The 16,896-nt window shown below is 45.5% G+C and overlaps 1 protein-coding gene across 1 annotated transcript in view; it reads right to left on the bottom strand.

Moving 5' to 3' along the window:
- ITIH5 (inter-alpha-trypsin inhibitor heavy chain 5) overlaps positions 1 to 16,896 on the bottom strand; it is a 264,995-nt gene that overhangs the window by 195,890 nt on the left and 52,209 nt on the right. Inside the window, exon 3 of the mRNA XM_069229267.1 lies at positions 3,047 to 3,210. Within this exon, the coding sequence (XP_069085368.1) occupies positions 3,047 to 3,210 (164 nt within the window). The remainder of the gene's footprint in view (positions 1 to 3,046; positions 3,211 to 16,896) is intronic.

Raw genomic sequence — 16,896 nt, 5'->3', positions numbered from 1 at the left:
GGCGCAGGACGGGCCTGCCCTTGGCCCGGGCTTCGCCCGGGCGCCGCCTGCGCGCGTCCCGCGACGGCGGGAGCGCGATGTTCTTTTTAAAGGGCTCCTGCCCCTTAGAAACAGGTGACGCCTTCCCAAATGCGGCCAATGCGCTACCCGCGACGGCGGGAGCGCGATGTTCTTTTTAAAAGGCTCCTGCCCCTTAGAAACAGGTGACGCCTTCCCAAATGCGGCCAATGCGCTACCCGCGACGGCGGGAGCGCGATGTTCTTTTTAAAGGGCTCCTGCCCCTTAGAAACAGGTGACGCCTTCCCAAATGCGGCCAATGCGCTACTAATTTAAATATAACATAGATAATATTGCGGAATAGTGAATGTTTGTACCTGGATGGTTCCATCGTGCTAGTTAAAGCACTGATTTTAACAACTTTGTTGCTGAAATAAAAATGATCTACTAATAATAACAAAATTAATAAGGGAAGTGAATGAGTGAAAAAGTGATTTAGTGAGATAGGCAGTGAATGCAACCACTTGACATAGTAAATACCACAGAAAATACTGTTTTTCCAATCCCAGTATTTCAGGGGTCTCACCGAAACAAATTTCTCTGGATCCCAAATGAAACTGTGATCTTAGCATATAAAAAGGAGAATGGCAGTGTTTTTTTCATCTGTGCTTCTGATTTATGCTTACATGAGTGAATACTAGATACATCCCAAACATTGCTCATGCACATCTCTAAACAATTAGTCTAAACCTCGCTAGTTGCCGTGGAGGATTACATTGTTAGTATTTATCTTGTGGCAAAGCTATAAATTAACCCTACATATGTGTGAGCAAGAAGGCCTTCAAATTAGTGTCCTATCTGACAAGCATCCTTCCTAGCAATGTTCTGCTCAGCCCATCCCAAATTTAGACCTGCCATTATGCCACTTCTTCTATGATATTGCAATGGAGTATGTGGGGGCTCGTCCACTCAGAACTCCTTGTTTACAACAGCAAGTCAAAAACAATGCTTTCATTGAAGCATTAGGAAGCCTAGCAGCATCAGCTCTTTGTTACTTTTTAGCTTCCCTAGCACAGTGCTGTGCAAAGTGAACTTGAATAAGCCTTTGCAGCTGCAGCTATTACAAACATCCAGCAGAGAACTGAATGTCCCCATTTCCAGCTGAAGCAACATGAACAAAGGACGTGTGGCAAAATCACACAGACTAATAAAGCAAGACTCCTATTATTCACAAACCCTGATTTCAGGGACAGGACACGTATGCTCAGTGAGCCATACTCTCAACATTATTTGATGGGCAATTATGAGTCTATGTCAGCATGCAATAAGGACTATAATGTATTCTAACATTATCAAACATATAGAAAGTGCGCCTGCACATGTCATAACCACCTTGTGGTAGAGGCCTGCATGGTACCTGATTGGGGCATAACCCTGAAGTCAAAATTTAGACCCAAAGTAGAGACATGAAAATGTGATGTATCTGCTCATCCATGTCCGAGGAGAGTTCCATGTAATCCCCATACATGGAAAGGTCTACATTGTGCATTCTGTCCTTCGCATTCACTATTTGACATCCCTTATAACGCCTCAGTAAAAAAACATCCCTGTAACTCAATGTTACCCATCTATAAGTCTATGTATTAAGCATGTTAAAAAGATAAAATAAGTATCCTTGGTGCAAATTCCTATGCATATCTGTTTTTATTTTTTTATTTTATTGCGCTGAAGGCATACTTTTTCTATGTCTGAATTTGGTTAAATAATCTTCTCAGCAGTTTTTTCACTGCCAGCTCTAAAATAGAGGTCTTCGAAATTTCGAAAAAGGTTTGCATGCAATTCGCGATCAGAACAATAAATGTTTTTAATTGTTTAAATGAACGTGCTCAAGAATTGTGCAAAATGCACATTGGGTGAAATGACAAAATACTAACAAATCATTTGTTTTCATAGAATCAGCAATCAGCTAGTGTATCTTTGTTGTTTTCAAGGGATTGGCAAATGATAAACCGGCCTTAATTCTACCTCCTCCATGCCATGATCGCTAGCTCAACTAAATATCTCTTAGAAGAAAACACAATCTTGCCTCTCACTATTATATAGACGCATTTATCTAAAATCACATTTGAGTTGTGTTTATAACTGAGGACATTAATAAAGACGTTTTTCTACATTGATTTACAGAAACCACATATCAAAGAACTCTGCTCAGAAGTGTAAGTGGGAGAAGGAAGTCTTTGATGTCCAGTCGCTAATGCATATTTCATGAATTGGAATAGTTTGAGGTTGTCCCGGGAATAGAGTGACTTTCCCATTCAGGATTATCGTAAACCGAGATCACTGTCATGTACTGGCAATCCCATGACTTGTATGCACCAGGCAGTTATCAGGGTTTCCTGATAGGTATGTTTTTTGAGTGTGGTCTAAAGGATGGGTGGCTTCTGAGCCTGTATCCTGAAAGGACTGTGCCTGTGTTTTTATTGCCAAGGTAAAACATTACAAAAGATTCCTGGTAAATGCATGATAGTCACTGAGTTTGTAAAGCTGTTGATTTGGGAGGCTGCATTCGTACTACAGAAAGCCTTTAAAGATAACTTGCCCGATCTGGTGTCAGGGGAGTGTTCTCTGGGAAGATCTGAACTTCCTCTTACCATGGTACAATCTGGCACACTCATTTTAAAATCTTATTTGCAAAAGAGTTTAAAACATTTGTGATTGGCCCTGTCAACTGATATAATAGACCAGTTAGGCCAGTAACAAGATCGGGGGTAGGGAGTGGAGGAGGGAGCTCATCGGATTATTAGTCTGAAAGAATCATCATAGGGTAAATTGGTGATCAGTCTTCATCCATCCTCCACACTCTATATCGGTGAGAAAAGAAACCAAATCACACTTGCTTAAATCACATAATCTTATCCTAAAATCACCATTTGGTTGTTTTTACAACTAAGAAGCTCTATGAAGAAATGGGTGTACATTTACTTATCAGACAACTACATCATCATTCCATTCCTATGTTTATTTTCCATCACTCATTATCACAACTTACATGGTGAAGTTGGAGATGAAGGCTGCAGCTGGGACCAACATTTGGAACACAGCTTCCTTGGGCTCTGACGCTCTGTTCATCATCGTGCAAGAGACGGCGGTGAATGCATACCGTGAAAGAATTGTGGATTTCACCGTGAGGTCAGACACCTGTGGTTTTGTTTCCTATCAGGAAACAATAAATATTGCACGTTAGTAGACTTAAATCATGCCACCGGAGAAACATTCACAAAAAAATACAACAATGGAGATTATACTTACATCCCACTTCTAAAAATCATTTTAAGAACCAACGTGGTGTGATATTTTGTCAAAACACACCAGTACTCTAACTGCATTGTTTAAGACTCTTACATAAAGCAAGAGAGTAGGGAGAATCATTGAACTTTGAGTAGAGTAGCTGTCAAATGCAACTTTTCAGCTATTTATTGTTGACATCACTTTATCAATTAGTAGACCTACTTAGGCTTTATTGACAACCCACTGACTTCGTCTTCATCATGACCAGTTTAGTTTCTGATTTCCATTTGAAGGAATTGGCTCCACCAAGCAACCACTTCACAGCTTTATGTTGAAATCCACTGTGATGTTGTTCCATGATGCAGGAAATTCCTGTTTAAAGGTCTCACGGTGATGACACATGTGAGAAAGGTGAGGGCATCATTTGCAGTAGCTTTGTTTATTAGATGCGTTTGTATTTATTGTTTTTTTTAATAGAATTTTGAATTGTGATTCACAAATGGTACATTTGTAGATTTGTGGACCTTGTTTAAAGATCTTAGGGTTTAGGATGGAGAGTGAAGAGGGAGACAATGTAAGACCATAAAGAGATACACATTTCTGTTGATGTAGGAGAGGAAGGGTGCATATGACAGAACTATAGTATCTTATGAAGGCATTTCTCGTGTTGTGGCTTCAGTAGGGGAACCTCCCATAGTCATGAATAAAATATATAAGAAAACAGAGGCCATATTACTATTGCTATAGAGCAACTTTACATATGTTATCTATCTTGTTTCAAGATAAACAATCCCATTGGGATTGACTTTAAACGTGTGTTGTATATATTGATGACATTTTATAATGAGGGCACAAAAGGTATTATTCTTTCTTGGTGTTTGCAAGACCAGGGAAGTATAACAAATTAGCATTCACAACTCAAATGGGCAACTCCATACCTAACTCTTTATCCAAACTCTTGGCATTGACAAAGACATATTTGTGGTAGGTTTGGAAGAAAGATTTGTCTAAGTAGGTACTGTAGTGTACATGTTTCACTGACACTGCGCCCTGTCTTCTTCATGCCTGATTGAATTTTCATGAATTCAAAATGAATTATATGCATGCCTTGGCACCATCATAAGATGGCTGTCCAAAATATGCCTGCAATTACCACCATTAAGTGAGTGCCAGTATTATGCTTCGGTGGCACTTCATGTCATACATGCCCATAATGTAGCACTCATTACCATCATATTGCAGGTACCAGCTTTATATCACCCTGGAAGCTCACAATATGTGAAGAATTGCCCCCACTGTGCAGTAGATAACCCCTTTATTACAATAATTATCACCATACCGCCACAACTGTCACTGAGCCATGGATGCACCAAATATGGCAACATTTTCCACTATTATGAACGAGTGAACATTATGCTGGTGTGGGTATGATTGTACAATGGATGCCAACAACATTCAAATAATTACCACTATACTGCCATGAAGGTCATTGTGATATGGTTTGGGAAAACCTCGCTATAGATGAACAGAATATGTCAAGATTGTCCCTACTCTGTTAGGACCAAAATTATGTACTAGACAAAAATCATACTTTAGATGTTCACAATATTGCATGAATTTCAAGTATGAAGCCAAGTGAGCATTTTACCAGAGGTAGGACAATGTCCTGGCTGGCTCCTTATATGGTGTATCAAAATGAGATGTACCATGCAAAGAGTCCTACGGTTACTTTTCTAGTGGACAGGTGCTTGGTCTAGCAATCCCAAGGTGCTCTTTAGGGGAGTAGTGTGGTTGAGCAGCCTTAGGCTTATCAGAGAGGAGTGTGAGTCATCTGCAAATACACACACAGTCAATAAATGAAACACACGTCTCAAGAAGGAGATCCACACCAATTTACCAAAATAACAAGTATCTTTATACATTTATATATATTGGCACCAGAATCAATACGATCAGGTAAGTACGTTTTGCAAGAAAAATCTTTACAGTTTTGAAAAGTAGACAGTCCAATTTTTAAAAAGCTGCACTGTTATCCTATGGAGAGAAACCTGCATTCAGGTTTAGTACAGCAACTTACAGGACTAATCTCCTGGACTTAATGGTGAGTCATGGGCAAGGGTCAGGACCACACCAAAATCACACTGGGCGGCACTAGGGCAGCTGGGTCCTGTGGTTTAGTATGGGGTCAGGTGCTAAATGTTAACCAATGGGGATTGGTCTGGTTGAAAAGAGGCTGCAGGTCTAGACAGGGATTCCAGTCAGAAAGAACCAACAGGTGGGTTCAAGTCCTGAGATGCCTGGAGATGGAGGGACACTTTTGGTCCTCTTCTCCATAGGCCAGGGGCGATGGGTGTAGAGACGTCCTGAGGCATTGCGTTTTCTCCACAGGGAGAACTCACAGTAGAGGGGGCCTGCGGCAAAGGCTGCAGGCAACGTCGGTGACTACACAGTGGGCAAGTCCAAGGTGAGCTTTGTCTCTGGAAGGCTGGGTGACCACATTGGTAAAGTTGGCCTACTTCAAGTTGGGCGAGGCAGCATGGGTGCAGTGGTGTTTTCCGGTGTCAGGTTTTCTGTGGTCCAAAGTCCTCTCAGTTGTCTCGGGGTGTCTGCAAGATGTAGAGAAGCAGCTCCGCTGCTCCACAGTAGTTCCTGGGTCTTTGTTAAAGGCAGGCAGGTCTCGCATGTTTTTGAAGGCACAGCAGCTTGCAGGACAAGTCGACTTTGGTGCAAATCGGAAGGAACAGCAGACAAACTGGCAAGGCGAGTCAGGAGCTTTTTTCTTGGGCTTTGCTTTGGCAGCTCTTGGGTGTTCTTCTTCTTTATAGGTCAGCAGGAATCTGCTTTCCTGGTTGCCAGGAGCTCCCCTAAATACTGCATTTAATGGTGTTTTGGGGAGTGTAGGGTAGTAACCAGTGGGCTACTTTCCTCCAGGGTTGCTACCCCCCCTATATAACCCGTTCATGTGGGGAGTGGGTAAAACCGTGTCCCAGAGTTCCTAAATCTGCCAACACCAAGATGGCAGATTTCTAAATGTTGTGTCCACATCAGGCAGCTCACCTTATGGATGGGACTGACCTAAGAGGTGGACACACCTCCCTGAATCTTATGTTTCCCACCTGTCCAGATGCCAAATGGTCCCCTGGGGGAGGGGGAGTCGGCTTCTGTCCTTTGAGTGAAGTAAGATCGACATACCAAGTCCCCTGCCTTCGAATGCAGATTCACAGTTTATCCTGTTGGGTGGGTAATGCAAACACCTCTCCCAGAGCAGGCTTTGTGGTTGACTGCCCAAGAGTAAAGGCTCTCACCTTAGGTGGTCAGACTTGTGTCTGATGGTGGCAGGCTGACTAAACTGGTCAGTCGGCACACGGGTAGTTGGTTGGTTTTCTGGGAGCACTTTTAAGGTGCTCCCTGGGTACATGAATTAGTAAATCCATCACTGGCATCAGTGAGGGTTTATTAATATGGGATGCTTAGTACCAAACATCCCTGTTTTCAGTAAAGCCATCATGCAGCTGGGGAACCCGTACTGATCAGTGTCCAGCATATGTACTGAAAATGGCATCCCTGCTCACTTACTATGTCTATGAATTGATAAAAGGCATAGTGGGGGCATATCTACTCATGCAGGTATGTCCTCAAATGTAATTTAATGCACCCTGCCTTAGGGCTGGAAGGCCTGCTGGAGGGGTGACTTACATATATTGCCTGCAGTGTTAGTGTCCAGTGCACACAAGTGGTGTGCCATGTTGTGTTTTCACTTTTAGCTACACCAAGACAAGCAGCCTGCAATGGCAGTCTGTGTGTGCTAGGTGAAAGGTCCCTAAGGGTGGCACAATACATGCTGCAGCCCTTGGTGACCCTCTTTGGTACCCATGCCCTAATTACCATGGGTACCACTAACTAGGGACTTACAGGGGTTGTAAAGGTATTGCCTATTGGGGAACAATTTTACAGTATTAGGGAAAGAGATCTGGCACTAGGGACCAGATTAGCAGGACCCAGTGCACTTTCAGTCAAAATTGCATTGAATACCAGGCAAAAAGTAGGGGTGGGCATGTCAAAAAGGGGCACTTTCCTACACATGGATGTCAAATTGTTCTGTAAAATGCCTACCACTTTGCTAAGACCAGCAATTTAGTGGTCCGCACAAGAAGGGACATGCAGACGGCCCTGTGCTGTTAAAGAAGAGAAAAATGAAAGCATAATTGTGACTGGCAAGAGTACACAAGATGGCTTTTACCAACGCTTTCTTGTCAAGCACAACAGAAACAAATCACTGATGAAGGTGTCTCTGAAATGCAGTATTCAACATTCATACTACCCAAGAAAATTAATTTAACAGTCGGTAATGTGTTTGACAACTATTGGTCTGATTTAGAACTAGGTGAACAAGTTACTCTGTCACAACGGTGAAGGATATCCCGTGGACCGAAATCTAAATCCCATTATATTCAATGGGATTTAGATTTCGGCCCACGGGATATCCATCACCGTTGTGATAGAGTAACCCATCTGCCAAGTTCTAAATCAGGCCCTATGTCTAAGAATAAACAAAGCAAAGTGCAATGATTGAATGTATTTTTCAGACATAAAATAGCTCATCCTGCATTGCAGTGCAAGCCCTTCCCAGGAGATGGAATAATTTACCAAACATTCAACAGCATGAGATGAGGGAGGAATCCGGTGTGTGAAATTAAAGCTAATTTTATCTATATTTAAATGATTGTTAGCCTTTCAGACAATTATACTATCAAGGCAGACCTAAAGAGAAAGTTGTGCTAACATTAAAAGTGTGCTGGTCATGTCTCCAGCTTAAGGTTTAATGCCTACACGTATAAGTCATCCTTCAAATGAAAACGGTGTCTCAACATGGCATTCTTCTATTCTATCTTGCCTCAGGAAATGGTAACATTGTGTGAAAATTTAGAAGGAGCAGAACCAAGGTTCTTGTTCTTTTAAGGAGAATGCTGAACAGCGCTAAGAGTGTTTAAAATTCAAAGTTTTATAACAAAAGGTGACAGATCAAATAATAATCATCATAACTAGATTGCTGACCACACATTGTCAGTATAGTGAGAGGACAACATTGGACATAAATCATGGCATCTGCTTACTAATGTGCTATGGAATCTTAGTTCAATAAAAAATGGCATTTGTACTAGCAGAAAACTCCTTTCATCACTGCTTTATACTGTGAGATTGTGAGTTTTTGTTTAGGAACAGCATAGTGTGCTTTCCTCAGAGAAAATGTTTTAGAATTGATACTGAGGGACAAATGTAATAATGGGAAACACAAACCAGCACTGCAACCAAATTGATTCAAAGTGTGAGAGAACAACAGCACCATGGGGGTCATTCCGACTCCCGCCGACGGCGGTAACCACACGCCCGGCGGGAACCGCCGAATGACCGCACCGCGGTCAAATGACCATGGCGGCCATTCTGGCTTTCCCGCTGCGCTGGCGGGCGACCTCCAGAAGGCCGCCCGCCGGCCCAGCACACTGGGCAGACACTGGCAGACACTGAAAATCTCAATGGGGCCCTGTTAGGGGGCCCCTGCAGTGCCCATGCCGTGGCATGGGCACTGCAGGGGCCCCCAGGGGCCCCATGACACCCGTTCCCGCCAGCCTGGTTCTGGCGGTGAAAACCGCCAGAAACAGGCTGGCGGGAAGGGGGTCGGAATCCCCATGGTGGCGCTGCTTGCATGGAGGATTCTCTTGGCCAGGAGAAAACCGGCGGAAAACCGCCGGTTTCCCTTATCTGAACCGGCTTTACCGCCGCGGTCAGAATTGGCCTGGAAGCACCGCCAGCCTGTTGGCGGTGCTTCCGTGGTCGTTGGCCCTGGCGGTCAATGACCGCCAGGGTCAGAATGACCCCCCATATCTTCTAAGATATTGCTCTGTTCGGCTCCCCTGCCTTGTGCACTTTTTTAGCTGCCATGCGCCAATGCACATGACCTTGCACCACAGAGCAATGATGTGTGCCTTGTGACAAGCAAAGGTTTTGTACTGACAGGGGACCCTTACAGTACAAAAACTATGCTTTAATACTTTTCTCATACTGAATGTGTGCTGTACAGTGCAAACATCATGTAAACTAGGAAACAATGTGGAGGCTTTTAAAACTTGCTAGGCAGTCAAACTTGTCTCGAGGTGGTGTAATTTTTGTCATAAATCCCTGTCTGCAAATATTTGTAGATAGGGATTTACAATCAAAACCCCTGGGTGATTGCATAGGAATGTCCACGTGCTAGCTACAAAACAGCACAAACTAGCACTTAGCTCGACTTTATCTTACTATAGACTACTTTCTAATGCAAATCCTGGTTTGTGTTGGAAAATAAATCGCACCACAACACTTTATGCTGACTTTGCCTCACTTTTGTGCCACAAACCTGGCATAAAACGTTAGTAAATCTGGACCTAAGTATATTTGCACCTGGTCCTTGCCCCTCCTGTGTATTCCTTCAATCACTATAATTATAGAGATAGAGGCGGGAGCTAGATTGGAGTTGGCGCTGTTAGCACCAGTGGCTTAAGGAGATCAATTTGAGCACGTGTAAAAGATCACAATTTAAAGTGATATATCTGTAGCTCAGTCATGGAAAAATATATAACGGGCTCCTATGTTAGCACTAATTCCTAAAAGGTAATGTAAAGGTCGCTAGATATGATTATGATTTTGTACTATGGAACTTTAAAGTGAGAATTATAATATTTGAAAGTCTTCTGGATAAAGTCATTAATGACCAAGCGATTGTTATTTTTCTAGATCAAACAGAGGTGTGTGTTTGTATTTTTGCGTGTGTGCAAGTGTGCCTGAGCGAGAGGGATGTGTGTCTGTGTATCTGTGTGTCTGAGAAAGGGAGAGAAAGAAGGGCGATTGTGTATGTGAGCAAGAGTGTGAGCGTCCCAAAGTGTGTGTTTATGTTTGTGTATTTTCTTTAATTCACCTGGTATAAATCCTGAAAATTCAAAAGTAAGTCAATACTAAATAGAGCACAACCCGCGCTGGCAGCTGAATACAAGTAAGCTATGAGTGTTCAACGTTTCTCATTATGTACACAACACTTGTCAATGGGTAATTTGTCGGGGTAGTTAAAGTTCTTTAGAGATCTGTGCCGTGATAAAGAGTGCTGTCAAGGAGCTGGTTCCATAGATCAAATCACTCCACTGAAGCCAGGGCCGCACAAAAGAGCATCATATAGTGCACAGCAGAAGGCAGACCTGGGTGAGTGAGTTGAGCCAGGGATTATTTACCTCTGTGTGCTGTTTGAAGAAGCCATGTCATTTATGGGCAGAAGGTGGTGGGGCGTACCTTTATGGTACACACCTGGTCTGTAGGCTGTGTTTACTTAACTGCGTACAATTCTTTGAAATTGTCGGGCAGAAAGGCAGTTACAGCATTTCTCACAAACGGCCCAGACGTCTGCTACAAGTGATGTTTACCAGGAAAAAAAAAAAAAAACATTTAATTACAGAATACCTTTTTTAGCAGAATTGTGGGTGCGCCAATGAATAAATAGATAAAAAAAAAAAGAGAGGGTCTGAAACATGAGAGTAAATGTACTTAAAGCGCTAGGATAAAGCAGTGACCCATGTACATATAGTAGTCATTGCCATGCAGTGTTTTAACCACATGAGAGCAGCTAGGGAGACCTTGCACTTGCTTTCAGTTTAGGAGCAAAACTATGTGCTACACACTAAGGCCCTCATTACAACCCTGGCGGTAAATCCCGCTTTCTGCTGTGCAGAAGACCGCCAACATACCGTTGCTGCAGTGGAATTCCGCTACAGGTATTACGACCCACAGCTCTCAACCGCGGTAAACCTTTGGCGGTACACACCGCTGTGTTCAAAATACACACACACTAACAAAACACAACTGTTAGACCTGACAGCCTTAGGGTGGTCATCCCTAACTTTTTGCCTGCCTCCCTCCACTTTTTAGACACTGTTTTTGCTGGTTTTGAGACTCTGCACACTTTACCACTGCTAACCAGTGCTGAAGTGCATATGCTCTCTCCCTTTAAACATGGTAACATGTCCCTAGTAAAGTGCACTATAGGTGCCCAGGGCCTGTAGATTAAATGCTACTAGAGGGCTGCAGCACTGATTGTGCCACCCACTTAAGCAGCCCCTTAACCTTGTCTCCGGCCTGCCATTGCAAGGCCTGTGTGTGCAATTTCACTGCCAATTCGACTTGGTATTTAAAAGTACTTGCCAAGTCTAAAATTCCCCTTTTTCTACATATAAGACACCCCTGTGTAGTTTACATGTCCTGGTAGTGTAAAACTCCTAAATTCGTTTTTACACTGCTGTGAGGCCTGCTCCCTTCATAGGCTAACATTGGGGCTGCCCTCATACCGTGTTTGAGTGGAAGCTGCTGATCTGAAAGAGGTAGGAAGGTCATATTTAGTATGGCCAGAATGGTAATAGAAAATCCTGCTGACTGGTGAAGTTGGATATAATATTACTATTTTAGAAATGCCACTTTTAGAAAGTAAGCATTTCTCTGCACTTACATCTTTCTGTGCCTTACAATCCACATCTGGCTGGGTTTAGTTGACAGCTCATTGTCCATTCACTCAGACACACCCCAAACACAGGATACTCAGCCTCACTTACATACATCTGCATTTTTGAATGGATCTTCCTGGGCTGGAAGGGTGGAGGGCCTGACACTTCCATGACAATGGACAGTACCCTGCCATCACACAAAGGACTGCCACACCCCCTACTGGGACCCTGGCAGACAGGATTGAACTGAAAGGGGAACTTGTGCACTTCTGAGCCACTCTTTGTAGGCTCCTCCACTTCAAAGGCACTTTTGAGTATAAAAACATGGCCCCTGCCCTACCAAGACAGACACTCCCTGGAGAAGAAACCTGAACCAGAACCTGCATCCTGCCAAGAAGAACTGCCTGGCTGCCCAAAGGACTCACCTGACTGCTTTCTGGAAAGGACTGCTGCCTTGCTGTTGCCCTGCTGTCTTGCTGCTCTCTTGCTGTGTTACAGAAGTGCTCTCCAAGGGCTTGGATTGAGCTTAACTACTTTTCCCTGAAGTCTCAGGACCAGAAAAGATTTCATCTCTGCAAGAAATTTCTTGTGCACTGAAAAATTACGCACAGCCTGCGAAAAACGATGCACAGCCTGCACCGCGGTGAAAAATCACTGCACGCGCCGAATCTGGAACGACGCAGGAAGATCGATGCAACGCCTGCGACGCGACCGGAACTTCGACGGACGGCCCACTGGATCGACACACAGCTGACCCAGAACGAAGCAGCCCGACTTCCAGAGAGGAATCGACCCCGCGTCTGCCGTGCAGGAGAAATTTCCACACATCGCCCACTGGAATCGGCGCAGCGCTTGAGACTTCGACGCAAGCCAAAGATTTTCCACGCATCGACCCCGGGGCGTCCGAAAACCCCCCAACCCGAAGAGGATCGGAGTCCGCGTGCTGGAAATCGACGCACAGCTTCCCCGCGTGGAAAATATCGACGCAAATCGGTGTGGGAAGGGGCAAAACTGACGTACACCTACCTGTTCTCCACGCATCTCCTCCTCTGCGGCCCTTTGCGAGGATTTTTCAACGCGAACCAGGTACTTTGCCCTGCAAGAGACCCTTGTTGTTTCTAGAAGACTTTAAGACACTTTATGTTACTTTTCCAGTAATATTTCAACGTATACTCATTGCATTCTAATCGTTTTTGACCTGCAATTATTCAGGTAAAGATTCTATATTTTTACAAACACTGTGTGGTCTGTTTTTGTAGTACTATATGGTGTTATTGTATGATTTATTGCACAAATACTTTACACATTGCCTTCTAAGTTAAGCCTGACTGCTCAGTGCCAAGCTACCAGAGGGTGGGCACAGGATAATTTGGATTGTGTGTGACTTACTCTGAATAGAGTGAGGGTCCTTGCTTGGACAGAGGGTAACCTGACTGCCAACCAAAGACCCCATTTCTAACAACAACTGCATTGGACAATTCAAAATACACACACCTGATACACATACACACACCACACCCAGACAACCCAATCCAATATAAAGCACACACCCACATCACCCACAAACCCTTACAATCAAAATTATGAAAGAAAGCCAGAGAGAGAGACTACCTAACACAACACCAGCATCCACAGACACACAACACCATCACTCATACAACATCCACGTACCTCAAACAACACACAGCAACACGTCCCCTCACACATCACAACAGACACCACCTCACACATCACCCACACCACATCATGGCACCTCAAAGACACCCCAGGTTCTCTGAGGAGGAGCTCAGGGTCATGGTGGAGGAAATTGTCCGGGTAGAGCCACAGCTGTTCGGATCACAGGTGCAGCAGATATCCATTACAAGGAAGGTGGAGCTATGGCGCAAAATTGTCGACAGGGTTAATGCAGTGGGACAGCATCCAAGAACACGGGATGACATCAGGAAGTGGTGGAACGACCTACGGGGGAACGTACGTTCCGTAGTATCCAGACACCAGATTGCTGTACAGAGGACTGGCGGTGGACCCCCACCTCCTCCCCACAACTAACAACATGGAAGGAGCAGGTCTTGGCGATCATGCATCCTGAGGGCCTCGCAGGAGTAGCAGGAGGACTGGACTCTGGTAAGTCATATCTTTACTACTTTATCCCCTCCACCCCACCTGCATGCTATCACATACTCTCACCCTCACCCTCACACCCATAACCCCAACAACCCACAGTTACCCCACTAACACAACCCACACATCCCAAAACCAAGCCCTGCATGTGACAACAATGCATGGACACCCATCACCAAAGCATGTCCAGTAGAGAGACTCACTCATGCCCCAAAACCACCAATCACACAAGGGCCAAGCCAATAATGCAAGCACAGGAGTAGAGGGTAACTCACCCATTGCACAAGATGGCACACACAGATACAATAACTATGCATTTGCACCCCAACAGGACCCCTACCCAACGTCACCGGACAGGAGGTGTACGGCATATCCAGTCCCCCCCACAGAAGAGGCCCACAGCGACGACAGCAGCTCTGCACGCCTGGATCAAGATGACCAGCCCGGCCCATCAGGGAACTGGGAACAGTCGGTTCCCCTGACACAGTCCCAAACCACCACTGAACCTCCCCCCTCAGGAAACACCACCACAGCACCCACCCAGCGGGCTCATCCCTCTGTCCCCAGGACACGTCAATCAGCAGTGTGTCCACCACTACAGGGACCCCAGGCAAACCCACTAACACAGGACAATCAGGGACCTGGGTCAGTGGCAGTGGGCACACAGTTCAGGGGACAGAGGCATAGGATAACAGGGAAGCTGGGAGTACTGCTGTGTGACAGGGGAGGACAGGCCCAGGGAACCAACACTCCACGGGGCACTCTTCAACATCATGGGAGCTTACCACCATTCCCAGGAGACCATGGGCAAGGTACTGGCCAAGTTCCAGGAGATCCAGTGGCTTCAGGAGGAACACTACCTGGGGATCAGGGAGGACTTGAAGTCCATCAACACCACCCTGGTCACCATTGCAGGGGTGCTTGCAGACCTTCTCAACACCAGGAGGGACACAGTGGCACACCAACGGGCCCCTGACACTAGCCTGGACGATCGACAGCCCTCCACCTCCGCCAGCGCTAGTGGACAGGAAGCACCACCACAGGAACAACAGGCCACCAGCACCCCACCCCCTGCAGATGGAGAACCACTCCACAAACGGTCCCTGAGATCCAGGAACAAGACAGAGAACATTGCCGAGACCCCTGCCAGGAAATAAGACCCCCCTGAATGTCAACCTTCTGTCCCACTTTGACACCCTGTCCACCTTAAACTGCCATTGCTCCACTTCCTATGCCCCATTTGACAATGCACCTGTGAAACAAATAGACTGGACTCTGCCATGGACATTCCCCCACCATCACCCCAGCCCATTTTGCAACCCCCTCTACTTATTTGCACAGAAATAAACACACTTGAATCACAAAACAATCTGGAGTCAGTCTGTGCTTTCACAAATATGTAATTGCTAAATCTCTGGAATATAGCAATGTCAATGTACTTGTTCACATACCAATGTAACACAGCTGTAGGCCAGCAGTAAACATAGCAGAGGGCACAAAGTGGGACCCAGATCTGTGAAATGGAAAGCCAAAGTAACAAGTCAGGGTCCATACACTGAATGAAAATTACAAACTTATGCTAGCTCCAACAATAGTATGAGATGTGGGAATCAGTTACATCTTCTTACCTGTGTCTCACTGTAAGTATTGCATGATGATGTTGTTTCGGTTGTCGACATCTTCTTCTTCTGCCTCCTCTTCTTCACTGTCCACAGGCTCCACAGCTGCCACAGCTGCCACAAGACCACCATTTGGCCCATCCTCCTGAAGAAAAGGCATCTGGCGTCGCAAAGCCAGGTTGTGTAGCATACATCAGGCCACGATTATCTGGCACACTTTCTTCGGTGAGTAGTATAGGGAGCCACCTGTCAGATGGAGGCACCGGAATCTGGCCTTCAGGAGGCAGAAGGTGCGTTCTATAATCCTCCTAGTTTGCCCATGTGCCTCATTGTAGCGTTTCTCTGCCCTTGTCCTGGGATTCCTCACAGGAGTCAGTAGCCATGACAGGTTGGGGTAACCAGAGTCACCTGCAAATGTCGAGGGACAACTGTTAGACACACACTAACACTTAGGGACAACCCCATACCCAGACACCTATGTCAACTGCTTTTGGGACCTTGGACTCACCTATTAGCCACACACGGTGCCTCAGGAGTTGCCCCATCACATAAGGGATGCTGCTATTCCTCAAAATGTAAGCATCATGCACTGAGCCTGGAAACTTGGCATTCACATGGGAGATGTACTGGTCTGCCAAACACACCATCTGCACATTCATCGAATTGTAGCTTTTCCGGTTTCTGTACACCTGTTCATTCCTGCGGGGGGGGGGGGGGACAAATGCCACATGTGTACCATCAATGGCACCAATGATGTTGGGGATATGTCCCAGGGCATAGAAGTCACCTTTCACTGTGGGCAAATCCTCCACCTGAGAGAAAACAATGTAGCTGCGTATGTGTTTCAGCAGGGCAGATAACACTCTGGACAACACGTTAGAGAACATTGGTTGGAACATCCCTGATGTCATGGCCACTGTTGTATGAAAAGACCCACTAGCCAGGAAATCGAGTACAGGCAGAACCTGCACTAGAGGGGGGATTCCTGTGGGATGGCGGATAGCTGAAATCACCGCACCAACTGGGCACACAGTTCCAGGATTGTTGCACGATCAAGTCTGTATGTGATTATGATGTGTCTCTCTTCCATTGTCGACAGGTCCACCAGGGGTCTGTACACCGGAGGATGCCGCCATCTCATTACCTGCCCTAGCAGACGTGCCCTATGGAGGAGAACAGTGAGCAGAGGGTCATCCAGCACTGAGGTATCACAATGTGTTATTTGCTGAACAGTTGTTAATTCACAACGTGCCGGGATCTGTCTGTATTCCCGGCCTAGATGGGTGTGACGCAGTTTTTATCCATCACCATGTGGCCCCCTGAAATGGCGGCTGCCTGACCTGTAAGGTGTG

This window comes from Pleurodeles waltl, chromosome 4_1, assembly GCF_031143425.1.
Source record: "Pleurodeles waltl isolate 20211129_DDA chromosome 4_1, aPleWal1.hap1.20221129, whole genome shotgun sequence".
NCBI classification, from domain to species: Eukaryota; Metazoa; Chordata; class Amphibia; order Caudata; family Salamandridae; genus Pleurodeles; species Pleurodeles waltl.
Note: the sequence above shows the minus strand (reverse complement) of the source record. Positions and strands in the feature narration are given on the sequence as shown.